Source organism: Eretmochelys imbricata, chromosome 10 (genome assembly GCF_965152235.1).
Source record: "Eretmochelys imbricata isolate rEreImb1 chromosome 10, rEreImb1.hap1, whole genome shotgun sequence".
Taxonomy (NCBI): Eukaryota; Metazoa; Chordata; order Testudines; family Cheloniidae; genus Eretmochelys; species Eretmochelys imbricata.
The window spans coordinates 20,178,733-20,205,915 of record NC_135581.1 but is presented as its reverse complement, the minus strand read 5'-3'; the positions used below and the strand labels follow the sequence as shown (position 1 = coordinate 20,205,915).

At 40.3% G+C, this 27,183-nt stretch overlaps 1 protein-coding gene across 2 annotated transcripts; it reads left to right on the top strand.

Moving 5' to 3' along the window:
* The first annotated feature begins 225 nt into the window (after nt 1–225).
* Nucleotides 226–26,458, top strand: RRN3 (RNA polymerase I transcription factor RRN3). 2 transcript variants are annotated; one of them, XM_077827874.1, is made up of 18 exons: nt 226–394; nt 689–789; nt 2,556–2,612; nt 4,077–4,166; nt 4,276–4,405; nt 4,882–4,941; nt 6,057–6,120; nt 9,232–9,301; nt 12,851–12,949; nt 13,910–14,005; nt 15,387–15,522; nt 17,990–18,120; nt 18,874–19,004; nt 19,929–20,113; nt 21,603–21,711; nt 22,221–22,373; nt 23,361–23,448; nt 24,860–26,458. In XM_077827874.1, the coding sequence occupies exons 2-18, from the start codon at nt 697–699 to the stop codon at nt 25,016–25,018; spliced, it is 1,851 nt and encodes a 616-aa protein (XP_077684000.1). In that variant the 5' UTR covers nt 226–394; nt 689–696; the 3' UTR covers nt 25,019–26,458. The 2 variants fall into 2 exon arrangements, with proteins under 2 accessions (XP_077684000.1, XP_077684001.1); XM_077827875.1 differs by lacking the exon at nt 22,221–22,373.
* Nucleotides 26,459–27,183: the final 725 nt, after the last annotated feature.

Genomic DNA, 27,183 nt, shown 5'->3' with positions numbered 1-27,183 from the left:
GCTCGGCCCGAGCCGGGACTTGAACCTGTGCCCCTGTAAACCGCCTCTGCGCCTTCGGGGTGGGCGGCTACTCTCCTCTCTCCACGCTCTCCTCACGCCAGTCCTCCAGGAGTAGCGAGAGCAGAGCTAGAGCAGCTGTCACTCCGCGCTCTGTTCTTGCCGCCGTGCCAGCCTCTCTATGGGTGGGGAGGTGTCGTTTTCACTTCCGGGGAGGTCGCCCAGTCCTTTCCTGTCCCAAGGCAGTATCATGGAGGTGGCGGGGCTGGCGGTGCGAGGAGAGGGAGGCGTGCGGTACCAGCTCAACGGCTAATTGAGACCTCCCCCCGCTGGCGGGGAGCGCTGCAGAGTCTCACGGGCCCCTGCCCAGGCTCGGGGGCGGGCCGGCTGGCGGAGGGTGAGGCGCTGGGGAGGGGGCTGGAAGGAGGCGTTTCTTCCCCTGTTCCCTTCCTTGCCCCACAAGTTGGGATCTGGCTGAAGAACAGCGGGGCATTTTAACGGCCTAACGCCTGAGGAACGTCTGCGAGGTGTTCTGATCTTCCTGACGCGTTTGGCTGTTTTTTCCTGGCCAGGCTGGTGTGAAGATGATCTGACTTCAAAGCGTAACTTTCTGACTGGTGGGAGGTAAATGAAATGTCGAACCCCAGCTGGCTAATGTTCATGCTGTTTTAATCTTTGTGTTACTGTGTAGACGCTAACATGTTGGGAGGAGATGAATTCATCAGTTCCCCGCCAAGGAAGACTGTCAGGTTTGGTGGGACGTTGACAGATGTCTTGCTGAAATACCAAAAGGTGACTATACCCTTGTTTTCCTTCAGAAGCTCTCTGCAGAGAAGCAGTATTTTCAGTGTATTCGGGTGTTCATGCCGATGTATCAGTTTTAAGCATGCAGAGTCAAGTTCTCTGTTGCACAAATACATGCCTCTTGACTTCAGGAGGGTCCTTCCAACTCTCCTCTCTTTTTCTGGTATTTGGGCAAACTTGTGAAGGGGCTGTGAAGGCTGACTTTCAACTCAATATCATCTGGCTGTAACGTGATAACTTATGAATGTCACATCCAGTAAATTCCAAAATTTCAGGGACTGTTCTAAGGCTCAGTGGCTAGAACCCTGTTGATTTTGGGGAAAATCAAAAAACTGAAGGGAGGGAAATGGGGGCTATATGGAGCTCCTGTCATCTGATTAACCCAGCTACAGCTTCAAGCACCGCTGCATTTTCAAACAGCTCATTGATGGTACCCATTAATGCTTTCCAGCATAGCATGATTTATCTTCCAAACAAAAGAATAATGGTGGTAGAGTGTGGAATGTGGGCTTGTACACAGCCCCTGGCAATGGGGGGAGAATGGGGGTTCCTGGTGTGGGGGGAATGCAGCACACAGAATTCTTTGTGGGAGAGGATTGGGGGGATCCTGGAAGTACACAGAGCCCCTAGCATGGGGTGGGGGGGAAAGGTGGGAATGGAAGACAGAGCCCCTGGCATGGGGGGAAACTGGGGACCCTAGTATCAGGGGAGATTGGGAATTGGGCACAGAAACCCTGGGGTGGGGGAAAATTGGGGAAAACTGGTATGTGGGGGAAGGGGCTACACAGAAGATCCCCTGGCAGAAAGAGTAAAGTGCGGATGGGGGTACACAGAGCTGTTGGCATGGGTAAGAATGGGGACAGTGTTCCCTCTAATTTTTTATGTCCGTGTGTGGAATGAATTTTGTTATGTGCACTAATATGAAGGTGATGTGTGGTGGAGGTGGGGCTGAGGGGTTTGGTGTGTGGGAAGGGGTTCAGGGCTGGGGCAGAGGGTTGGGGTGTGTGGGCTCTGGCTGGGGTTGCTGGCTCTGGGGTGGGTCTGGGGATGAGGGGATTGGGGTGCAGAAGGGGGCTCAGGATTAGGGCAGAGGGTTGGGGTGTGGGGGGGTGAGGCTCTGGCTGGGCTGGGCCAGGGGAGGGGTGCCTCTCCCTGCCTGCGCAGCCCTTTTTAGCCTGCTGCGTGGCCACGCATCTTAGAGGGAACTTAGAATGGGGGGGGGGCACAGAACCCTTGGCAGGGAAGATTGAGGCATATGATGGAAAGGAGTATGGGGAGGGGCGCAGACTCCCAGGCATGAGGAACAGGGTATAGGAAGTTGCAGGGAGTCCCTAATAGAAAGGGGAATGAGAGGTTGCGACATAGGGACCTTGTGAGATGTAGAGGATGAATACGAGGAGCCCCTGGTGTGTGCCGTAAGCTTGGCCTATGCAAGCTACAAAATCTGTGACTCCCTAATATAAGAAGAGAATTTGACCCCTCTGAGACAACCTAATCTGAGGGTGCAGAGGGATCACATTTTATAAAATAGTAACTTTACAAGCATCTTTTTCCAGAAACAAGTTATTTCTTACAAAACAGCATCAGCTAAAATTGAGAACCAGTCTATGAATACTACTGCTGCATTTCACTGGATTTCTAGTGTTTATCAATTGTCTTCATAGCTATCATTATTAAGTGTAAAGAATAAGCTTGTATTTCAAATTGTTTAGGTGTACTATATGGCAGAAAACAGTTTGTGTTTGTTTTCCCAGGGTGAAACTACAGACTTTGAGTTGTTAAAGCATCAGCTGTTAGATACAGAAATAAAGGTAAAAAATTGTCTATGAGATCATTTCGATTTGGCTTTTCCTCTGAGACTGAATGTAATTGAGGGGCAAATTGTATTTGCTTAATAACAATTAATAAACTTAATAAGATTAAACTTGGGTCAGTTTAGGGCAGTGCTTTTTTATCTACCCCGACTGTATTTGCTTTATACTTATCTTTTGATGACAAAAGTATTTTTAAAAATATATTGCAAAGCGATATGAATGTTACAGTGTGCCCAATGCTGTATTATTGGGTTGCTGTGTTTTCCCCTCTCAAAAATAACAATAATTTTATGTGTGTAATCCATTTCTGTGGGGTAAACTTGATGATGAGGGGGCACTGACATGAAAATTTCCTCTCAGTTCTGCTACTGCTTTCAAATCCTAATTTACAGCATCCAAGGCCAAATTGCTCCTTCCTGCAAACCCCTCCCACCCCCCCAAAAAAAAAAAAAAAAAAAGAACAACAACAACAACCAAAAAACCCCAAAACACCTAACTGAGACTGGGGAATGAAGACTAAGGATCTTGGTGTGGAATTTCCTCTAAATTGATCCTGTAGTTCGGAGGGAGGAGAGGTGATAGGAGAGGGTGTTGTTTGCATTAACTATCTGTGGAGGAAATAAGTGGTTTTTTCCCTCTGAGAATCTGTGGGTCCTCTGAGATCTGTCAGAGGTTCAGGGCTGTCCATGCAAAAACCTTATGCTTCTGTACTATCTCCAGAGTCCAAAGCTGGTCTCTCCAGGTCCATTGGAGCTATGATGCCAGGGAGTTCCTGTCCACGGCTTAAAGGGTTGATCCCTCAGCACAGAGGGAGCTCTGTTTAGGAGTTAACATAGCATGAGGTTATATTGATTCCTGGGCAGACTCCCTCAGGGTTGTTGGGGAGACAGTATGCTTCACTTGGGATGCCCGTAATCTCCCCTCACATGCTTGCCCTCTTCAGCACTGCAGAAAGCATTGTACAGGTACAAGAGAAGAGTGCATATAGGGAAGCAGATGGTTCCTTGCCTGCAGGAGTGATCAGATTTGCATGCACAATATCATCCCCTCAAATGGATTCTGAGGGGTAAAAGCAGGCACCCAGTCTTTTGAGCTCTATTTTTACGTTGTATGGTGGTTTAACGATATGGACAAATGCAAGTTTGGGTAAAACAATTAAACTTGCTTACTGAGGTTCAAATTTAAACCTGCATCTTTAGATGTGAGAGTAGTGTGTTCATTTACTGTGCCACTATATTCATTCTTGAAACAGAAGTAGATTCAAGCTAAAATGTCTGTTCTCCCAGTGATCTTGTCTAACTCACACTAATGGGAGTTCTAGAAATTCATGACATGTAGACGAGGAAATAGCCACTCTGTTTATAATTGTCATGTTTGATATGGGTTTTAAAGATTTTGAAATTGGCTTGTAAGGTCATATTATTTAATTTGTTTTATCTGTCTTGTCTGATTTATTTTAAGGATGCCCAAATCATTAATTGGCTGCAGGAATTTCGGGCTTCTGTTGCCTACTTGACTAAAGACTTTGAGCAGCTAGTCAGCATTTTGTTGGTAAGTATAGTATCCAGATATTACATCTGGAGATCAGGAGTTGAATTCTCAAAATGTCTTTGTATTTCACATTATTGTTTCTAAGAGCATGCTATTTGCAATAATACAGAAGCTGCCATGGTTGAGCAGAAGTCAAGATGTGGTGGAAGAATATTTGGGATTTCTTGGTAATCTAGTGTCAGCACAGACTGTGTACCTTAGATCATGTCTCCATATGATTGCTTCACATTTTATACCACGTAAGTTTCTTTTGTCATCTTTTATTCATTATCCAAATATTAGGTTAGCATGTATGCAAAATTAGAATGCTTTACTGTAATTATCATTTATGTGTGTCATATATTGTGAATTTATTTGGACAACTGAAATACTGTAGAGAATTATTTTAACCGTAAAGTCTTTAATTTACCTGGATTTTTAGAAAACTTGTTTTAAATCGATAATAGAAACTCTTCTTCCTAAAATAACGTGAGTACAAATTATACTAATTTTCATGAAATGACACAACTGAAATGAAGCTAGTACTATAAAATCTTCCCAGCTCCCAGAATGGAAAAAACCCTGTGATCATCTTATGTTTTTGGTGTAATGTAGATAATATTTTGGGGCTGTAGTTCAGATGAGATTTCTTCTAATGATACTTTGATCTGTGCCATTGAGACTGTCATCTTTAAGTTTTATATGGTTATGTAATAATTATCCTCTTTCCTATCAGCTCGAGTAACCATAAGGGAGGATGATGTGGATATTTCAGATTCTGATGATGACGAGGAAAGTGAGTACTAATGCAGCATGGTTTAAGTATGCTCTATTAATTCTTTTAGCAAAAATGTTTGTATATTGTGTCTTTTTGCAGACTTCTTTCACTGCAACTTTAATGGTGATGTGTACTATTGAAAACCTATGTAGGAAAATGAGACATCCCTTAGAAAAAGTACAAAGTATACCACCTCCTGCACTTGACTTCACACAACTTCCAATGAAATCAACTGCATGATAATCTCGCCCTTCTGATCCATTGCCACTAATACAGTAGTTGTGGTATTGAGATGAGTGCATAGGAAATACATTTCTATTTCAAAGGCTTAGAGCCATGATTGTTATAAAAACAAGTTAACTTGGGTATTCTTTTGTTTTCCTTTGGTTTAGGAAAACAAAATATAAGCAAGTCAGGGTTGAGGGGCACTTAAAAACCTTTGCTAGGTTCTTGCTTTTATCTGTTTGAATTTCTGCTGCAAACATGATGTTTGTAAGATATGGATTTCCTTTCCTTCTCACATTCACTTATGAACAATAGTTGACTCTGTCTAGAATGACTCTCCTGCATAAATTCTGCTGGTGGCTGTGTAACTACAGCTCTAGTTTCCTTATAGGAGTGAGGTGAGCCTTCTGTGTGCTTTTTTTCCTCCCAATATTGCACATCTTAAAAAAATAAATAAATAAAGTGTAATCTGATCCTTTAAGGTCTGTATAATTCCTTTAGCAGTCAGTGATTATCTTTCTATATACTTTAATTAGTTTCAACCCATAGTGAGTTTAAAAAAAAAAGTGGAAATGTGCAACATTGTGGGTGAAATGTGTGCCTTTCTTAGCATGTAGTCAGACTCTGATCTCTAGGGAGATCAGTGATGTATGGGGTTGTAATAATATCTTGTGGTGGTGATTTAGGGTTGATCATGGTTCAATATTCACTGTATTGTACATGTAGACAGTAACTTTGGAAGTAAGGAGACTCCAAAAGCCAGCTTTGGTAAATGTAATTTCCCTGGTGAACTATAAAGCATGAGTGGCTAGCAGAATGTATTTATGCTCGCTGCTAGAGTAGCTCCTTGCATGTAACTTGATAAGGGAAATGATTCATTATAACAACTCATTTTTTGTTTTTGATAGATCTTTCTGGAAATTTTAACACATGTCATAGAGCACTGCAAACTATAGCAAAATATGTTCCTTCGTAAGTATATCATTCCACAGTTTTGTATGTCCTTTTTGCTAATACATAGCTTTGTTTCACCAATCGGCGAATGTAAACTAATTGATTGAGCAAAGCGAGGTTTAACTTGCAACTTTATGGTATTTGCTTGTCTGTAACATAGTAATATTAGAATGCTGCATCTGATCAATTCCAGAGTTCCAGGAACTATTCTAGGCATTGATGACCACAACCTAATTGATTTTGATGCAAATCAGAACAATAGAAAAGCCTGAATCAGTGAAATATCATGGCCCCCAGACTGCTTGGTGCTGCAGGCAGAGGAATCTCTCTGCTGCCTAAACATATCAGAGGCATAGGCGCGACTCTGTGGGTGCTCCAGGGCTGGAGCACCCAAGGGGAAAAATTGTTGGGTGCTCTGCACCCACCAGCAGCTCCTCACCCCGCCCATCTCAGCCTCCCCCCCCCCCCCCCCCGAGCGCACTGCATCCTGTTTCTCCCCGCTCCCTCCCAGCGCTTATGCCGTGAAACAGCTGTTTCACACGGCAGCACTGGGAGGGAGGGGGTTGGAGAAGGAACGTGGCGCGCTCGGGGAAGAGGTGGGACTGGGGCAGGGATTTAGGGAGGGGTCCAATAGGAACAGGGGGGAGGCAGAGTTGGGGTGGGGCCAGGACTGCGCAAGCACCCACCGGTGCCAAGGAAAATTGGTGCCTGTGATCAGAGGCAGCAGCTTAACTTTCTGCATAGGGTGATTGTCTATAGTCTGGATTCTTAACAGAAATATAAGAGCCTTGCAGGGAGGGTTTGTAGTGGGAGAGCGGGGGAATGATGGAAGAAATGGGGAGTCAGAGAGGGAAAGAGCAAGAGTGGGGGTGGGGGGAAGCAGCAGAGACTAGAGGGATGGTGTAGAAGTGCTGGCGGAAGCAGGAAGTGTGAGGAATCGAACTCAGAGAGGATTGATGGTGGGAGGGGAAGCAGAGACCCCAAGGAGAGTGGTGGTGGGGAATTGATGTAGGGGAAAGCAGGCACGGGGAGGTGGGTGAAGAGGACAGCAGGAAATTGGGGGGTGGGAAGTGGTGGTAATGAGGGAAGCAAGGGCCTGCAGTGGGAACTGTATGTGTGGGCAGGTGTGGAAGCAGGAACTGGTAGTGGGGGGAGTGGAAATGGGGGAGGGGAAAGCAGGCTCCTGGAGGGAGGAGGGAATGGGGAGAACAAAGACCCTGCCATGAAGGGGCAAGGGCAAATAGGGGCACACAGAGCCCCTGACATAGGGGAGTGGGGAGAATGGGGATGCACACAGAGTCCATGGTATGGGGGGGAAGAAAGGGATTGAGGAGGACGCATCGTCCCTGCCGAGGGAGGAAGAATGCAGGACAATGATATGGGGGGGCACACTGAGCCCCTGGAATGTAGTGGAGAGAGGAATGGGGGACACAGAGAGCCTGGCATTAGGGACAGGGTAGTGGGAGTTGCAGGAAACCCCTTAAATAGAGGGACATGAGAGGGTGGCACACTGGGAGCTTGTGGGGGAGAACAGAAGAATGCAAGGAGCCCCTGGGTATGCTATGCTCTCAGCCTACAGAAATTGTGAAGTGTGTGACATCCCTAGTTATAATAACTTGGCGCCGGTTTACACTGGGGGTGGGAGGGGGCAGTGCGGGTATCGATCTAAGTTACACAACTTCAGCTACGTGAATAACGTAGCTGAAGTCGACGTACTTAGATCGACTTACCCGGGTGTCTTCACCGTGGTGAGTCGACTGCTGACGCTCCTCCGCCTGCGCCTCTCACCGTGGTGGAGTACAGGAGTCAATGGGAAAGCGCTCGGGGATCAATTTATCGCATCTAGACAAGATGCGATAAATCGATCCCCGCTGAATCGATCGCTGCCCACCGATGCGATGTAATGTAGACATACCTGCAGATACAGTTAGGTCAAACAAGCTTACCGCAGAACTTTACCAAGAAACTGTATAAAACATAGTAATGCTTTTTGTATGTTTAGCAAAAGTATTCAGTATCAAAACTGGAGAGTAAAAATTGCAATACAAAGAAAAATGTATTCCAATGAGCAATTCAAAGGTTGTTAGTGATTTGAATTGTTCCGAACACACTGAAGGCTTACTGTGCAGTCAACCTTCAACTTTTCTTTTTGGTGTAGCAGTTCTTTCTTGTGATCTGGTAAGATCCTTATTATTAGAATCCTGGTTTATCTGTACGTACTTCAGGTACAAATCAGGGTTCCAATTCTGCAGTGCGTTGCATGTGACCTCTTCATCTTCATGCAGTCCTGTTCGCTTCAGTGGCTCTGCATCTGTGTGCACCACAATCCAGGTTCAGCGCATAGGCTTCTGTGTCTTCAAAACTAACTAGGATCCAAGTCAGCACAGTAAAGCCAACATAACGTAGCTTGAAAGAATGATATGTCAGATAAATGTAAAAGGCCAAATATTCCCCTAATATGGGAAAAGTGCTCAAAAATATCATTGCAACTGACTGCAAAGAACTGATTTTACTTCGCTTAGTAGGGAGATGATTGCAGTTGTGTGTAATGGTAGTTTATGTGAAACTCTGGTCCTTGACCACTTGGAAGCATAGCTTACTAGCATAGCAAAAGCCATGCTGCTGTTGATTCCTCTAGCTGTGCACTGAAAACCCTTTGTTGTGGGAGGAATGTTAATGCATACCTTGGTTGCAGTAACGTCAGTGTGGATTTCCATATGGAAATCTACTGGGTAGATAGGAGACAATGCTGCGCAGAGCAATTGCTCTCCATCCTCTCCGCCCCAGAAATAATGGATTCTGACAGCTTAATGTTGGAGGAGCTTCTGTGGAATCAAGTAATTTAAGTGTGTTTTCTAACTTTTTTTTTTTTTTTCCATTCTTGCCCCTCCCAAGATAACGGTGGGGGTACTTTTGATTCTATAAAAAATTAACACTTTTTTGTGGAAAGTTATATAATACATTAGTGCCCTATAGAAACATCTTGTACAATTTGTTATCCTACATCTGTGAAAATCGAACTCTCTTGAAAAATGCTTGTTCCAAACTTCACTTGTAGAAAGATTCAGTACATGCACTGTCTGTTTCTTCTGTTTTGGGTAAAGTGTCCTGTATTTTCTTTTTTTACAGAACACCACAATTTCTCATGCCGATACTTGTGGAAAACTTTCCTTTCATTAATAAATCAGAAAGAACTCTGGTAAGAGCAGGCAGACTATTTATCTTTTTAAAATATATAAGTAGTAGAAAATACCATAGTTTGGCATTTGATACATTGCATAGTCTAATACAGGTGCTTTAGTGCTCACCATATTGAATAATGTAAGTTTAATATTGTTGAGTAATTTCAACAAAAACTATCCTTTTTCTGTAGTTGCTTCTTTGATACACATCCACTGAGAGGAGTATCCAGTAGTACAGTCAGTTATTAAGGTTTCCCAATACTTCCCATTATAAGACCTTGTTTTCAGTTGCTTTTAACTTTGGAGAACTTGAATCATTTGAACTGAAATTTTCTTTCTGGGTGCCTGCCTCAGGCAATTTTTTTTTTTTTTTGGGCGGGGGGGCGGGAAATTTCAGCCAAAACAATTAAGCTGTTTCTGAGAATGAGGCTAGGGGAAAAATAAGTTGTTTTGCCCATGTTAAAAACTCCTGGTTCTTTGAAAACCTCTGTCACCCCCATTCTTTGGAGCAAGGTCTTGACTATGAGTTGGCGGGGAGAGGCGGAAGTGAGGGGAAGAGCTTTTTTGTCAGGGTTCTGCCTTTTGCCATCCCTGTAAAAATTTCTCCAAATTTATCCAAGTTATAAACCTTTGAAAAATGAGTGGTTTGTACATGTTCAGAAGAGACTTCTTAGATTTTAGCAGCTAAACCCCCCAAAGATTCTGTGAGCCAGACTGGGGCTGAGCAGTACTTTTCCCACAATTCCAGGTCTGGGCTGCTGTGGTCCATACTGGGTCCAGGCCCCTGAACTGAGAGTAGGGAGCCTGTCTCTCCTGTGCTTTCAGTGACCCCTGATAGGTCCAGGCAGTGTGGAAGAGGATTCAAATGCAGAGTGGACATGAGCAGAACCTTAGGGGTTGTGGGTGGAATAGATTAGGACAAGGAGTCTGGTGGAAAAGGTGGGAAGAGGGAACTGGGGCTGGCAGGTTGGGAGAGGGAAACTGGGATTGGGAGGTTGGGTTTCGCTGGGCAAGGAGACTGGGACTTGGTGAGGGAAACAAGGAGAGATGAGGACTGAGAGCCAATATGTTGGTGGGGGAGATGGGGTCTGAGGTCAGATGAGGAGCTGGTGTGGAGGGAACTGAGGTGGGGGACAGGGAGGACACTGCGATTGGACAAGGAGCCCATGGAGAGAGAGTGAGACTGGGAATCAGTGGGGATGGGGAATGTGGGTGGAGAGAAAAAGTTGTGATTGGAGGCCAAGGCTTACGGGAGAGACAGATCAGATGAGCAGCTGGGAGCAGGGGAACTGGGACTGGATGGGGGAGGGGAGACTGGGACGGAGAGTTTGGCAGGGTGTGACTAGGACTGGGTAGGCAAAGAGAGTAGGACTGGGATGAGGAGTCAGGGATGGAGAAAAGACAGGATAGGGACAAGGACAGGAAGCAGAAAATGGGGCAGAAGGTGGTGTGCTTTGTGGAGGGAGGGAAATGGGCAGAAAAGTCTGCCTCCTAGAGAATGTTCCACCTCCCCCCAGAGCCTGGAATGGAACCCAAGTTTACTGAGTCTCACCATTCCTCTGGTGTCAGCAAATACCTGTGAAACCCACTGGCAAAGTGTCCCAGCCCTGCCTGCTGTTGGTCCACGTAGATGATGACAATCTACCAACTGTTCTCGTTACTGTTAGGTCAAGTGGCAGAGGTGTGGTGGACCTAAAGGTCCCAATGCTGCTGCTGACCCGTGTGGTATCAGTATGATGCCACATGATGGAATTTGTTTTTTTTTCAGTTCACTTTTTTTAAAAACCTGAGAAGTTACACATAAGAACTATTGTTAAAAGAACATAATCAAGATTGCAAAGTCAAGCACTCAAAAGTTAGGAAATGCCATTAAGGTTGCTTGTGCAAACTTAATTTCGGTTCTACGTGTGTATGCTTTATGATACAGTCTTTAATACATGATCACATGCTATTTTTTCCACGGGACCCTTGCCTCAGTCATTGCACAGGATGGGCATTTCTGCGGATGAATCAGGGTTGTGTAGTGAAGGAGACTGTCTGTAGAACTCCTGCTTCATTTTTTTTTTTTTTGCAGAAGTTGGAAGGTTTGTAGTGAATGAGGCAGGGAATTCCAAGAAGAAAGAGAACAGTCTCATGATTAAGGCAGTTCAGTGCTACCCTGGATAATTGGATTCTGTCCCTCTGTCACAGAGTTCCTATATGATGCTAGGCAAGTCAGTTAAACCAAACTTTTCGCAGATGGTCACTAATTGTGCATTCCTCATTTTCTGGGTGCCCAACATGATTCCCTCGGGTTTGAGTTGTAGAAGCAGCTGAAGTCATTAGGAGCTATGCTTTGATCATATAAAGTGCTATATAAACTCTGAAGTGTCAGCTCCTAAGCCTCTCATGTTAGGTACCCAAAATAAATGGAAACTTTTGATTTTAATCTCTCTGTACATCAGTTCCCCATTTGTAAAATGTTGATAATAGCCCCTTATCTTACAGAGGTGTTGTGCAAATAAATTCTATTACGCTATTACCTAGGGAGTTGGTGGAACCTTCTTCCTTAGAGGTTTTTAAGGTCAGGCTTGACAAATCCCTGGCTGGGATGATTTAGTTGGGGATTGGTCCTGCTTTGAGCAGGGGGTTGGACTAGATGATCTCCTGAGGTCCCTTCTAACCCTGGTATTCTATTAATATGTGTGAAGCCACAGATACTATAGTGACTAGCACCATAGAACAACCGATGAGGAAATTAATAATTCTGTCTTCAGAGCAGGGTTTGAATATTGGCCAATAAACAACACATGGGGTTTATACAACAAACAGTGAGGAGAGAACTAAATATTCAGTAGCTGCTAATTAAATGAGCATTGTGCTCACTGAATGAGGCTGGGGTCCTAAGGAAAAAATGTATGTGGTAATGTAATTAAAGGCTGAATCACAATGCATATTTACAAGGGGGCCAAATTAGGGTACTGGTGTTTCCTAACTTTTGAGTGCTTGACTTTGCAACCTTAAAAACGTTCTTTTAATATAGTTTTGTGTGTGAAAAATATTTTTGTATACGTACACACAGTTTGACTCTTAACCAAATGGGGGTTAAAAACAGTAGGACACTGGTGAAGTCACCTGTTTCACAACATTTCACTCTCCTAGGTTTGCTGTTTCTGAATTGTCAATTCTTTGTTATAATGGACTAAATAATGCGGGACTTACAATTTCACTATATCAGTTCACTTTAAGCAGATTTCACTTTTGCACATGTACTGTCTAGATGCACTTGAAAAAATAGTTATGAAAAAGATTGACAAAAGTTACTGATGCGCTCGTCCTCTTGTTTAAGCACATTGTTTGGATTATATGTTAACTTGTTTTTAGCAACTCTTTAGAAGTTAGGACAGAACTGTAAGCTGTTCAACATTCACATCAGTTTCAAATCTTTAGATAAGAGATAATTTGTGGTTCAGCATTTTTGTAGCTATACGTCTGCTTCTTCTAGTTTCTAAAATCCTTGAAAGAAATGATTCTGTCATTTAGAATTCAAGGGAAAAATCTATATTCATTTTTATATTGTATTGCAGGAATGTTATGTTCATAATTTGTTGCGAATTACTGTGTATCTTCCGACACTGAGGCTTGAAATTCTGGAACTTATTGTTGAAAAGCTATTAAAGATAGATGTAAGTATGGAACAAACTATCTTTTAAGAAACTTGATGTCTCTTAAGTCCCAGCAATGACATGATAGTTTTTAATATTAAACCTCAACAGAAATTACACTCAGATAGGGTTCATGGCCTTAAGATACGAAAGGGAGTAAATTAAAATTGAAGAGCTGAAGCTCCACCCTAAAACTGTACAATTGTTCTTAGATGTGGCATAATATACAAGATTTGGATTACAGGATTGAGTGAGTGGCACATATCATCATAGGCTTTTTGAATTATGTGGTATGTTGCATCCACGTACTGGAGATTCGAATCTGGGCCCAAGGATACATCTTTATAATATTCTGCTCTTCGTGTGTTGAACATCTGTCCATGTTGCTTTACTATAGGTTTTCACTCATCAAAACGTTTTGAGTGATTAGGACTTCATGGGTCTCCATTTTGGAGCACATCAACGTAAATCAATCTGCCAGGTTGTGAGTGAGCACACCCTGTGAAGGGTGTGTCTGCTCCCTCCTTAGCATTCCCAACTCCTGTTTGGTCAGGGATTTGGAGACCATTAAGAAACAGACTCTAGAACTTTCACATCAGTGCAGTGTCAGTAATAATTGTAGGCCACATGACCTGATACTTGACCTGTTATGGCCCCTCTTGCAACCACGGAATTTAAGTTAGTGAAAGTCAGTTTCATGCACATAGCTACCAAATCATGCCCTATGTCGTTTTGCTGCCCCAACCCTTAAAAAAAATTTAGGAAAATGTAGTTCCTGGAAGCATCTGAGTGAAGTTTTAAGCAGTTTATATTGTGTGTGCTTGTTTATATATATTTTTTTAAACATATATTTAGCCCCCAAACTCTGTTAATAGTGTCCTCTGTATCTGACTTAAAGAATATAGTGTGGTTACATTTTCCTGCACCCAAGATTTCTTTAAAAAAAATCTGATTTTTGTTTTTCCTTATCTCTAACTACAGGTAAGTGCCCCACGACAAGATATTGAGGATGCTGAAGAAACTGCTAATAATTCTGATATCAAGGAAAAAACCACAGAGGAAGGACTCTTTGACATGGTTGGCTGTCTAAGCACTCTAAAAATGAATGTTTATATTTAAAAAATTAAATAACAGTTAAGAGTCATATTAATCTTTGCTTGTAAAGTGGCAATGAGGTACAAACTTGCTTTGTTATAACTAGGTTGTAAGTGAACTGCCAAGAAACATCCAAATCTTCAGTCAAGTTGGGGATTTTAGCCTTTGTAATATTTTAGTAAGTAGAAAGTAATGACTAAAGTGGAAGTTGAGTCATTACTCAAAAGGTGATTGGAAACAATTATACAAAATTTTTTGTCAGAATTTTCAATTTCATCGAAATTGAAACCTACAGGACCATGTTGATTTTTGACAAAATTCCGCTGAAAACCAGCCAGCTTGCTTGCCTCACTCTTCAGCAGCCCAGGCTCCAGTGACTGACAGAGCTGTGAGCCTGGAAGCCCCAAGGCATCCAGGGCCCTAGCTCCATGACAGCCTCCCAGACCAACTGTCCTGGTACTGGGGTTTCCAGGGTCCCTGACTATGGAGCAGTCTGCCAAGCAGACTGTCCCAGAGTCGGCGATTCCAGGCTCCCCACCTGGTTGCCTGCCAGGGCTTCCTGTGGCTCTTTGATGGAAAATTTTGAAAATGTTGCTTTTCATTCTGAATTGGAACAAAAACAAATTTCAAAATCCTCTGCAAAATGGAATTACCAATTTCCACCCAGCTCTAGTTAGGACCCCTGCATGAGAACATTAAGAAACTCAAGGCCTCAACTTTGTCTTAGACTTACTGAAAGTTGGTACCTCCAGCAGTACAGTCCCCTAACGATATACTGTGGCATTGGAAGGAAAAGTTTTAACTACTGAATTGCCATTGTTGATTTGTGTTAAAACAACACTGAACATTTGAAAGCAAACCCTAAGAAATTTTACAGTTAAAGTTAGAACTGTGGGCTGACATACCATTAATAATTCATGTGGGTGTAACTACCATTAAAAACCTATGTCCAGTCTACCTGGTTGCACCATTGGCAATTTACCATAAAGAGTAAGTATTCCCAAAGAATTGACAGTTATTAACCTGTTCTCTCTGTGTCAGAGATTGATTCGTGTTTAAAGGGGAATGGGGCTTACGCAAAAAATATGTGCAACTACATCTAAAGCCTATTACAGAGTATTAAGTAATTGACTTAAGTCCATCATCAGTACAACAACGCAATATTTGTATGTATTTGCTTGTAGCTCTTATAACTAAGCTGAACAAGAATTAATTACATAGTTGATGGTGATTATTTTAAATTATGTTGGTAGTGCTGAATGTATGACTTTGAACAGAGAAAGTATGTTTTGGTTTATTTATAGTGATTGTCTTTGTTGTATAGTACATATGAGAGCTTTTTAACTGCTACTTTATCTGACAGGAGGAAGATGAAGAAGCAAAAGAAAACAAAGATACCTTCAGTACGAGTGATATGATGGCCCATCCACTAGCAGAACGCTTGGATATTTTGATGAATATTCTGTTTTCTTATGTTAAAGATATCTGCCAAGTAGATGGTAATAATTTACGTGAGCCTGTTGTTTTGTTAGTAATTAAATATAACAATAAGAGTTCTGCTAGTGCAGGATTGGTCCTCTAGAATCTGGTTTTTCAGCTGTAAAATTCTTCTCCCAGCAACATGATATAGGCTTGATTTTTTCCAAGCTGTAACAAATATCTGCTGGGCATAGCCGCAGTTGGACGATGAGGCAAAGAAGCCAGTTTTGGCTTCCTGATGCTGGGACCTGTTTTATACCAGCCCTACTGTACTTTTGAGCAGTCTCGTTAGTTGTACTCTAAAGTATGGCAACTCTCTATACCCTTGCTGAGAATAGCTGGAGTGCAGTAGCAATAGTGTTCTGAGTAACTCACCACCCTGTTCCCAATCTGACATGTCCCCTATGTCAGGAGCCACACGAGATGAGGTATAGGAGCCAGCTGTGTTGTCTGAGGAATCTGGGGGATTCCTCAGATGGGAAGAGCCATTGGCTTTTCAGCCACTTTGTGCTGCCAGACTGGCACAAAGGGCCAGAACAGTGAAGAGAATCTGGCCCTTCTTTCTCTTTTTCCTTCTGATCTTTTTTGTTTATACTCAATTGGCTCTATGTATTTATTTTTCCTCCCTTACCTTAGACTTCGCTTCTGTAGTGTCTTGGTACTGTAAAATTTCTGTAATACCCTCAGTGCCCCCTTGCTTCTACTTGATGATTACTTTGATAATTAGAATTATAGATTATTTTTAGGGCTGTCTATTAATCGCAGTTAACTCACACGATTAACTCAAAAATATTAATCACGATAAAAAAAATAAATCGCAGTGTTAATTGAACTGTTAAACAATAGAATACCAATTAAAATGTGTTAAATATTTTGGATGTTTTTCTACATTTTCATATATATTGTATTCTGTGTTGTAATTGAAATCAAAGTGTATATTATTTTTTATTACAAATATTTGCACTGTAAAAATGATAAACAAAAGAAATAGTATTTTTCAATTCACCTCCTACAAGTACCACAGTGCAATCTCTTTGTCGCGAAAGTGCAAGTTACAAATGTAGATTTTATGTTTTGTTTTTGAGTGCAATTATGTAACAATGTAAAACTTCACAGCCTACAAGTCCACTTAGTCCTACATCTTGTTCAGCCAATCACTAAGGCAAACAAGCTTGTTTACATTTACAGGAGATAATGCTGCACTCTTCTTATTGTCACCTGAAAGTGAGAACAGGCATTTGCATGGCACTTTTGTAGCTGGCATAGCAAGGTATTTACATGCCAGATATGCTAAACATTCGTATGCCCCTTCATGCTTTGGCCACCATTCCAGAGGACATGCTTCCATGCTGATGATGATGGTTAAAAAAATAATGCGAATCTTAAGCGCATCCAGCATGTAAATGTCTGCAGTGCCGGCTACAACAGTGCCATGCGAATGCCTCTTCTCACTTTCAAGTGACATTGTGAACAAGAAGCAGCAGCATTAGCTCCTGCAAATGTAAACAAACGTCTTTATCTGAGCGATTGTCTTAACAAGAAGTGGGACTGAGTGGACTTGCAGGCTCTAAAATTTTACATTGTTTTATTTTTGAATGTAGTTTTTTTATATTAGTTCTACATTTCTAAGTTCAACTTTCATGATAAAGAGATTGCACTATAGTACTTGTATTAGGTGAATTGAAAAATACTGTTTTTGTTTTTACAGTGCAAATACTTGTAATCAAAAATAAATATAAAGTGAGCACTGTACACTTTGTATTGTGTGTTGTAATTGAAATCAATATTTTTAAAAATGTAAAAAATCCCCAAAATGTAAATAAATGGTATTCTATTATTGTTTAATAGTGAGCTTAATCGCATGATTAATCACAGTTAATCTTTTTAATTGCACGATTAATCACGGTTAATTTTTTTAATTGCTAGACAGCACTAATTTTGTGTAATTTGTATATCAGAAGTATCTATCTCGCAACCAACCATTCAGTTCAAATTGGAATTTAAATCATATATTGAAATGCAAAAGAAAAGTAGTTGTGTTTTTTCTCTTTTGAGATTTATAAGAACAAATATCTGAAAGGGACATTGGTAGGAGGAAAGTTATATTTAATCATACATCTGGCGCTAAACCTCAATTATTAAACAAGAATATTTAAAAATCAGATTTATTTTTTGTGTTTCACTCATCTGGAACACAGATACTGCGTGACTTAGTTTCACTTTCTGGGTGTTCTGCACTAGCACAGTATTGCAATATTTGCATATCTAACAGCTCTGGGGAATGTTTAAATCCAAACCTAAAAAAACCTTAATTTAAATTAATATCAGGAAGCATTTATGTTAATTCTGGGTTTATAGACCCTAACATTTGGAGTCTAATCTGTCTGGCAGTGTTCCTTTAAAATATTCACTGTAATTTGAGAAAAATCTAAATGTCTCTGTTACTGGACAAACTCCCCTTCCCACTCCTTTTTTTTTTTTATATAGGGAAGCTTGATGTTAACAAAACAAAGGACTTGTATCGGGATCTGGTTACTGTCTTTGACAAGCTCATATTGCCAACCCATGCTTCATGTCATGTACAGTATTTCATGTTTCACATCTGTAGCTTTAAATTGGTGAGTACAAGCATACACTTTGTAAAGTGCACCTCTCCTGTTATATCTGTTGCATGTTTTTATTTTGTTCTCCTAGCCAAAAAAGTTGTGTTAAGCTGATTGATTTAACTGATAACCCAGTGCCAATCCATATCTGACTGAAAAGGCACATTTTTATCCCCATTCTCTTTACTTTTTCTCCCTCCCACCCCTCCCTACAAATTCTCCACTGTAAGTTGCATATTCAATACTGTGTCTTAAATCACAAGTGACTGGAATCCAGACCCATTTAAAGTGACTCAGGAAATGCATTCACTGATTACAAGAACCAGCATGAACCCGAGGTACAATGCAATCAATACAGCTACATTTATGTTTCTCAAAAAATGTCATCAAGATAGTGAATATATTTAGCCTCCCATTTTGAGCAGGATTTGAGTTACACTTACCCTGTTCCACTCTATCTCCCATATGTTTCTTATGCAATACGCTGCTGAATCTGCTGGTAGATTTCCTGCACATAACAAAGTTCAGACTTTGCCAGCACAGTGTTAAAAAACAAAAATCTGCAAATTCTCAAAGGACATTTCTTTCAGCATTTGTAGGAGTATTTGCATATTCTTTTTTTATAGTAAACTTTTGGTACAGAAAGTGGGGTTTGTTTGTTTTTTTTAAACACCAATAATGAGTGCACTGGTGTCTGGAGTCTCTGTTTACAGATGGCATCAGCACTAGGGTTAATAGTTGGAATGTGTTTTTTGTCTTGTTTTGCAGGGGTTTGCAGAAGCATTCTTAGACCATCTTTGGAAAAAATTGCAGAATCCAAATAATCCTGCGGTGATCAGACAGACTGCTGGAAGTTATATTGGCAGCTTCTTGGCAAGAGCTAACTTTATTCCAATTGTGTAAGTAATGTTGCTAGATCATTTTAAATATCTTATGCTTGTATATGGTCAAAAATAAAGGATTTATGGCATATACTAGATTTAAGTATGGAAAGGTAATGTGCCAGTTCCCCATTCACAACTCTGACAATGAGCCATAACTCTGAGCTAAAATGTCCTTATTGTTCCCCTTTTGGGGCTCTCTGAGTTTTCCAAAAAGTTTTGTGTTTATGGGATGTGGGCTAATGCCTGCTGGGTGAGGATGAGGTAATCAAACACCAGATTTATCAGAGGTACTGAGAACCTATAATTGTCTTTGACTTTGTTGGAATTGTGGGTGCTCAACCTAACAGTCAGCCCCTAAACTTATTTTTGAACATACATCTTCAAGAGTGATAAGCATTGTACTAAGCCTCTGAGACATTTAGTGCAATTATTCCTATTCATTGCGTAGATTAGTCTCTAGTTTGTGTGCTCAATAGGTGGATGAGTAGACTTTTTTTTTCTTTGTAAATGTTATATAGTATGGGATATTGTCTTCAGGATTTCTGAAGCTATTGTTAAAAGCCGTGGGCTTAATGACTTAATGTTGAACCTAATTTGACATTGAAACCAGAAGGTTTCTCTTGTTTGTGCCTCACAGCTCAGACAAGAAGATTTCCAAACTTTTTATTTGGTGGGACGTTTTGCAAATGATCCTCTTGTGAACTCATCACTCCTACCAATACTTAGATCTTCCTGATGCTTGGGGTTCTCAATATTGTTGCAGACAGTTCAATAACTGCTGGCACAGAGGACAAGACTGGCAGTGTAATCTACTTTATAAAATGATTTCTGTGCTTATTTGCATGTACAGTACACTTTAAGCTCCTTTAAATATTTTTAAAATATCTTTCATACATGAGTTCAAATGGTGTTCTTACAGACCATGTTTCTCCATTATAGTACAGTGAAAGCATGCATGGATTTGTTGGTTAACTGGCTGCACGTATACATTGACAATCAGGATGTGGGGACAAAAGCTTACTGTGATGTTACTCTTCATGGACCTTTTTATTCCACGTGCCAGGCTGTTTTTTATGCTTTAATTTTTCGCCACAAGCAACTTTTGGATGGAAACTTAAGGAAAGGTGAGTACATTCAAAGTGTCAGTAATATAAAATTAAAACAAAATTTATGTGCAAGCTCTAAAAATATTAATTTCCTAATGGTCAGTTTGGTGAAGTGAATTATGGGAAGGTTAAGTTACTATATTTTAAACAAAGTGCATAAGACTTCGTATTTATATCGGAATACAAAGTTGGATAACTTGCTTTTTAGCTAGTAAAAACCAATGTAGATAAAGTCATTGGGCCCACTAGTGGGTGCTTTGAGTTATTTTACCAGCACAAATTAATATAAATTGGTGGAGGGTTCCCCTTGTGGCACAGAGCTGGTGTAGTGGGTCTATGCCACCCCTTCAGTTACTGATACATGAAGTCTGACTGGAGTGTCCCTATGCCCTGATGATCCTGGCTGATGGAAGGGCCATGTAAGACTGTGAGCAGCTGAGCATAAATTAGAACAGCAGCAGGTTGCTCTAACTTAAACTGGGGGCTGGTCCAAAACTTGGAGGTCTACTAATGAATAGTACTATGTAAGAGCTAGGGGGCATTTTTTAATTGATTTTTTTGATTAATTGGAACATAAAACGACCATAAAGCCCCATGGCCATTACTGAGCATAACTGCCAGACTGGAGAATCTTAATGATGAATTAAGCGTCTACTGTATCTGTAATAGCATATTAAATATGGAATGCTGTTATATCACACAAGCTATTTGTGTTCTCTACTTGCAGAACTCTGTGACTTGTTCTTTACAGACTTTTGCATTCACCACAATTTTCTTACATTTATTTTATAATTATTAGTAGAGTCTCATTATATGACAGAATAGCTTGGCCTGGGGACATCCTTGTTGTTTTTCTTTTTTCTCTCCATCTTCTTTAGATGTTCTGCAAAAGCTTCCTTCTATTGCTTTACATGCAGCTGCTTGACAAGTTAATATCCCCAACTGTCCCCCAACATTATATGTTGCTTGATGCAGCCAAAACTGTGATCTTTTAAAATTGTCTGAAAAATCTTAATGCTGAATAATTTTTAACAGTCACTCTAGAATTTCCACATACTGTATATATGGCATCATCATATATCATCTGGCAATTGACTGAAAAGGTGTTGCTGCTTTGTTTGTGCAGGCCCTGAGAGTAAGAGCCATGTAATTTGCAGCTTGATCATCTTATTCTTATAATCTAATGTACAATTTTTTATAGTGAATTCTTGCACATTATTTCAAAGTATTCTCTAAACCAGGAGAAACATGATCTTGCCCTTTATTACTCTAAAGTAATAATGAGAAATTGGCACAAGGTTGGGAGAGTTCTAATATGAACGTTGCTACTGACTTGCTGTGTGGCCTTAGGGAAAAGTCACTTCTTTCTGTTTCCCTATCTAATTTAGGGATGATTATCTACCTTCATGGGGGTTGTGAGACTAAGTTTAATCTGTACAGTGCTTTGAACATGGAAAAACACTGTATAAATCCATAGTATTTATTGTACACCATCCTTATTTTGAAGGTTTGGCATACCTGCAGAATTTAAATTTTGAACGCATAGTCAATTGTCAGCTAAACCCTCTGAAGATTTGCTTACCCTCCATTGTTAACTTGTTTGCTGCCATTACCAGGTAACTATTATTTTTTTTTTCAGTTTAAATTTTATATGAACCATATCAATCTGGATATATAACCATAGTGTAGTATTTTGAAGACTAACATTTTTTTGTAAACTTGTATGTTTGTATAATGACTGTAGATTATAGCATAATATATGATAGCCCCTTCAGTGTTGGAATGTTACCTATACACTGAGTGGGACCAGTTTATAGCTAATACAGATACAACGAAACCCTGTAGTTAAGTAGAGCTGTTTCATTGCTTTGTGATAGTGCAGATTGTTATACTACTTACAATAAAGTTTGGTTGAGAGTAGAATTGGTTAGATAGACTTCATTTATAAGCTCCCTTTATTCTGATTGTATTGTTAACTCCTGCTGCTAGTCATAAAATGGAAGTTTGTGCTAGAATTTGGATATTTATGTAATATATCTCAACCCACTTTAGTGTCTTCTGAATGTATTTGTTTTCCCTGTAGTTAGAGATGCTTACACTTATCGGTGTTTTTTGGTTGTTTAAGGAAATACCAGTTGGTGTTCTGCTACACCATTATTGAAAGGAACAACAGGCAATTTTTGCCAGTCATCAGAAGCAGCAGTGGGGGTGATTCTGTACCGACTTGCACTAACCCGCTTGACAGTTTTTTCCCATTTGATCCTTACATTCTCAAAAGGTATAGATTTCAAATGCGATAAACTAATTTCTGCCTTGCATAAAATAAATTGAAAGAACATACTTAAGGTGACTGTTCTACTCTTCTAAAATGCATTGTTGTATTATAAGTCAAAACACTCTAGTTCTACATAAATTGTTTTTATAGGACTGAGACTCAGAAGCTCGAGAATTGGAGTTTGTGCACACTGTAGGTTTTGGGTGTGGGGAAGGGAAAAGGGCCCATCCTCTCATACTGCATTTGTTAAAACGTTATGTTAGGCAAATTTTGTTTTATCTTCCCCTCTTTAATGAGTCCAATTCATATTAGCATAACAAAATGTACTGAGGTCCCTCCAAGTGGTAGTTTCTTGCATCTCTGGGATTTGTGCCATGTGTGAGAGGGCATCTGGTTTGTTTTCAGAGGCTTTCGTTATTAGTTAAATGGGCTGTTCTTGAAGCTCTCTAGCCTGGAATGCTTATATTCTTTGATCCTTGAATATTTGTGCAGATGGGTTCTTTAACATACAAAAGATGACCATCTTAAATAGATTTTTTTCCGCACAAGACCTCTTCTAGCCTAAAAAAGATTGCATTGAGTCCTTGCTCTAAAGGAATAAAAGTGCTGGACAGAAGTCCAATAAATCCTGTGGGTAGGATTTCAGGCTAGAAGAAAATTATAGTTTGCTGAGGGAGCACTGCCTATGCATTAAAATACATAATTGGAAGAGCCGAGTTCTGTTCCTGATCCTACCACTAGCAGTCTCTTCAGGAAAACCTATATAACTTCTCTCTGCATCATCTTACCCAGCAGTGAAATGGAGATAATTTACCTACCACAGGAAGCGTTGTCAGGATTAGTCTGTAAAGTGTATAAGATCCTCTGCAAGGCACTAGAGAAATGTAAAGAATTACATAGTACAATATTAAAATGAAATGCCTGGTTCATAACTTCTTGTGTGCAACTTTATTCAGATTATTTGTACTATGCTGCAATTTATGTTATCAGATCAAAGAAGACCATTGATCCTATTTATCAAATTTGGGAAGAACTGAGTACTGAAGATCTTCAAGAACTTAAGAAACCCTTTAAAAAGGTAACTCCTTCCTGTGAGAAATCATTTGTGTGTGTGCGTGTGGTTTCTGGGGGTTTATTTTATTTTATTTTTGATTAAAGAAAATAATCTTAAATCCTGCATCAACTGACACTTAGGGAAGTGTACTCCCCATTGGAGTAATTTTTTTTTTTTTAAGGTCACAAAATGCTTAAGGTAAATGGGAAACCAGCACTGAATGATTAGCTATGCAGAATTCTGGAAGCTCTGTGTACATAGCAAATGCATTCTTTATCTACTTTGGCGGGGGGAGGGAGTATGATCATGGCCCTCAGATAACTGTTTGATCTCTCCTTTTGTGGATGTATTCATAGTTGTGCTCTGATGCTAGCACTATGGGCCAACTGCTGTGAATCATCAAACAGGTACAATGATATCTCTGTCCTGATTGAAGGAGGAGCTGACATATAGGCTGGTGGGTTAGGATGCTGGCACAGTTCAAGATCAGTGTAGTATAAGATATTTAGTTTTTGTTTTTTCTCATTAAGTCCCTGTGATGATTCCTGTGGATGCTACTTTTAGATCTGTTTTGGATCTATTCTCTCAATAAACTACAGTTATTAAAGCTCCCCTCTGTCCTGGCAATGATGCCAGCTTCTGCCTATGTAAAGTATTCCTAGAACAGCTATCTCCACATTATCTAATTGTTTCTGCCACTCCTGTCTATGTGTGGAATTCTCTTCCCATCTGTCTGCCAAACAGCCACCTCTCTTCATTCAACTCCTTAAAATTGTATGACCTCTGGGAGGCCCACAGGCCATGAACTTATTAAAAAGAAAATCCTCTGGACTTTCCAGATCAGCCAGAGTCTTATGACTGAACTTGAAAACTCTTTGTGGCATGGGGTGTATCTTTCTATACAGTACAGTATGTAGCACATTGTTAGAGCTATTTGAATAATAAAATAGCATTGTTTGTGTGTATATATGTATTGTGGCAATTGGCCAACTCAGTCTTGCTTTCTGTTTAATTGCTAGACTGTATTATTGCAACATTTTGAATTATTTCAGAGTTTATTTAAAAACACATTTCTGGTTTTCAGCAGGTCCCCTCCTCCCCCCCCGCGCAAGAAAATTAGATAAACACTTTCAGCAAATGAATACGAGAAATGCCCAAATTTCCAGGACTTTTCTCCACTTGTCTAGACATATGTACCTGTTGGTCAGATATATACTTCTCTGTGGTGTGAAATCTACTAGCTGTGTTATGAAGCAGAGACTAGGAGCCTCATGAGAACGGTTTTATTTTACTGGGCCAACTAATACACTCCAGTAAATCTCATGTGGTGTTCAGATAACTTTTCCTAGTGAAGAAATTTAAACCTAAGGCTTGAAATTCTATTTAAGGTACTATAATGTCTTTCTGTTTTCACTAACATTTTCTCTTTGTGTAGTGTACAACTGAAGATGAAGATGACGACTTTCTGAAAGGAGAAATACCTCAAAATGATGGCATGGTTGGAATTCCTCCAAATTCTTATGACTCAAATATTCTGAGCCCAGCAAGCAGTGTAGGATCCCCTCCAGTAACATATGTACAGCGGCACCTCTGACTTTGAAAATCAGAAATGAAGTGGATTAAAAGCTATGTGCAATTTTCACTCTTTAAAGAGACTTTCTGAGCAACTTTCTAAACTCTGAAGATTTTACTTGTTTTGGTAATCATATTAAAGAAGAAAGACTCCAAGTTTTTCTCAAACTTGATCAGATTTCTACAGAGATGTGTTCTTATTAATTTCATACATTGCTAGAAAAGGCTAGAGAATAAACTGCAGTATTTTACAATTTTCATATTGAAATAGTTTATACATAATTTATAGTTATTTTTCTTGACTAGCATTTGTTTAATAATGGTTGCTCTATAAGGATTTACATAGTAGGGCTGAAATCCTGGCCCCCCTTCTCATTGACTACAGTGGGACTAGGATTTCACTCTAAATGTTTAATTGTGTTTTGATTGGGTATGTTTTTAAGTTATCTTTCTAACAAGTAAACTGAGCGTAGGATGAGGTACCAGGGCCTGAGTTCTAATTCCAGCCTGACATTGCCTCCCTCTGGCCTTTGACAAATCACTTAGCTTCTTTTCCTCAGCTTCCCCTATCAGTAGAATGGAGATACGTGGTAAAGCACTTTGAAGATGGAAGGTGCTATTATCACTGCATAAGATTTTGTTGGAAAAAAGACTTTTTAAGTGTGAAAGTTCAGTTTTGAAAGTGACATGAAAGCATCTTAATGTGTGATCATATGATACGTAGTCAGTTGTTCAAAAAATGTTGTGCAGTGCTTTAAGTTCTGGGGATGAAAAGGACTCTATAAGGATAGGTATTTATTATTTTTGGAACTCTCTATTTAAATATGAATTGTGAAACTACAAAAAAAACCACCTTTGTTTATAGAAAGGAAAAGATGCAATTCTCCTCATGTCACTGCAGGGAATTTTTTTATGCTAACTTTACTTTGCTTTACATAATTGGATTTTTAGGTAGGAGAGGTTTGAATACATATGTAAATAATTACTGCAAAATGAACGGGAAATATCTGCACAATAGTTCAGTTTGATCACAAACACTTTTTTTTAAAAAAAAGTATGAGTTTATTCTGTTTGAAAATAGTAAAATTTTAAGTATTTTGGGCCAAATTCTCTTCTTACATCAGTGCAACTCCACTAGTCTGACCTTTTGTTTAGACTCTTATTTGTTAGACTTTCAAGACTTGAGCATTGGGTGGGAATCAGAATAAACTTGACACCTGCAGATACTTGCAAAACATAGACTTGTACAAAAATAAATGGAATTCTATATGTGATCTAGCCACTGGAGGATGACACAGGATGTGGTAGTATGGGTTTCAGAAGCACCTAATTTGGCATGTTCCTTCTGAAGGACTGTGTGATGATACTGATGAGGTGGAGACTTTGGATGAGAGAGAGTGGTTTGGGGATGACATGACAAAATTAATCTTCCTGTATCTATAAATAAACTGGTTTTTTTTTTTTTTTTGGTTTTGTTTTAAATCTCACCCCTTCTGCTGTCATTCCAGAACAATAAAAAGAGAATTGCATTTGAAATTATTTGCCTTATCTCCCAACATAAAAGGGCTCATCTTAAGCAACAGTAAGAGAAGAATGGTTCCAAAGTGATCAAAACTTTGCATTCTTCCCCATGACACCAATGGCTTTGACATCATGTTAGGTGAACTCAGATACAAGACTTTTTTCCAAAACATAGTGCCAGTTTTTCCTTCTGGCTAACGTTGGTATATCTTGTATGTGATTTGGGGATTTGCGTGCGCAATTTTTAAAAATTTTTTTTATTTGCTCTAGAAAAAGATTTGCTTTGTATCTAGATCCGTATTTTGGGACATCTTGAAAATTGTAATGTTAAAAAATGAGTACGTATTCAGTTGTCCTAGCTCAGGGGTGGCCAACCTGTGGCTCTGGAGCCACATGCAGCTCCTTGTATAGGCACCGACTCCAGGGCTGGAGCTACAGATACCAACTTTCCAATGTGCTGGGGGGTGCTCACTGCTCAACCCCTGGCTCTGTCACAGGCCCTGCCCCCACTCCACTCCACTCCCCTCCCCCCACTACCCTGAGCCTGCCATGCCCTCGCTCCTCCCTCTTCCCCTCCGAGCTTCCTGCACACCATGAAACAGCTGATCAGGAGGTGTGGGGAGGGAGGGGTAGGCGCTGATCTGCGGAACTGCTGGTGGGCGGGGA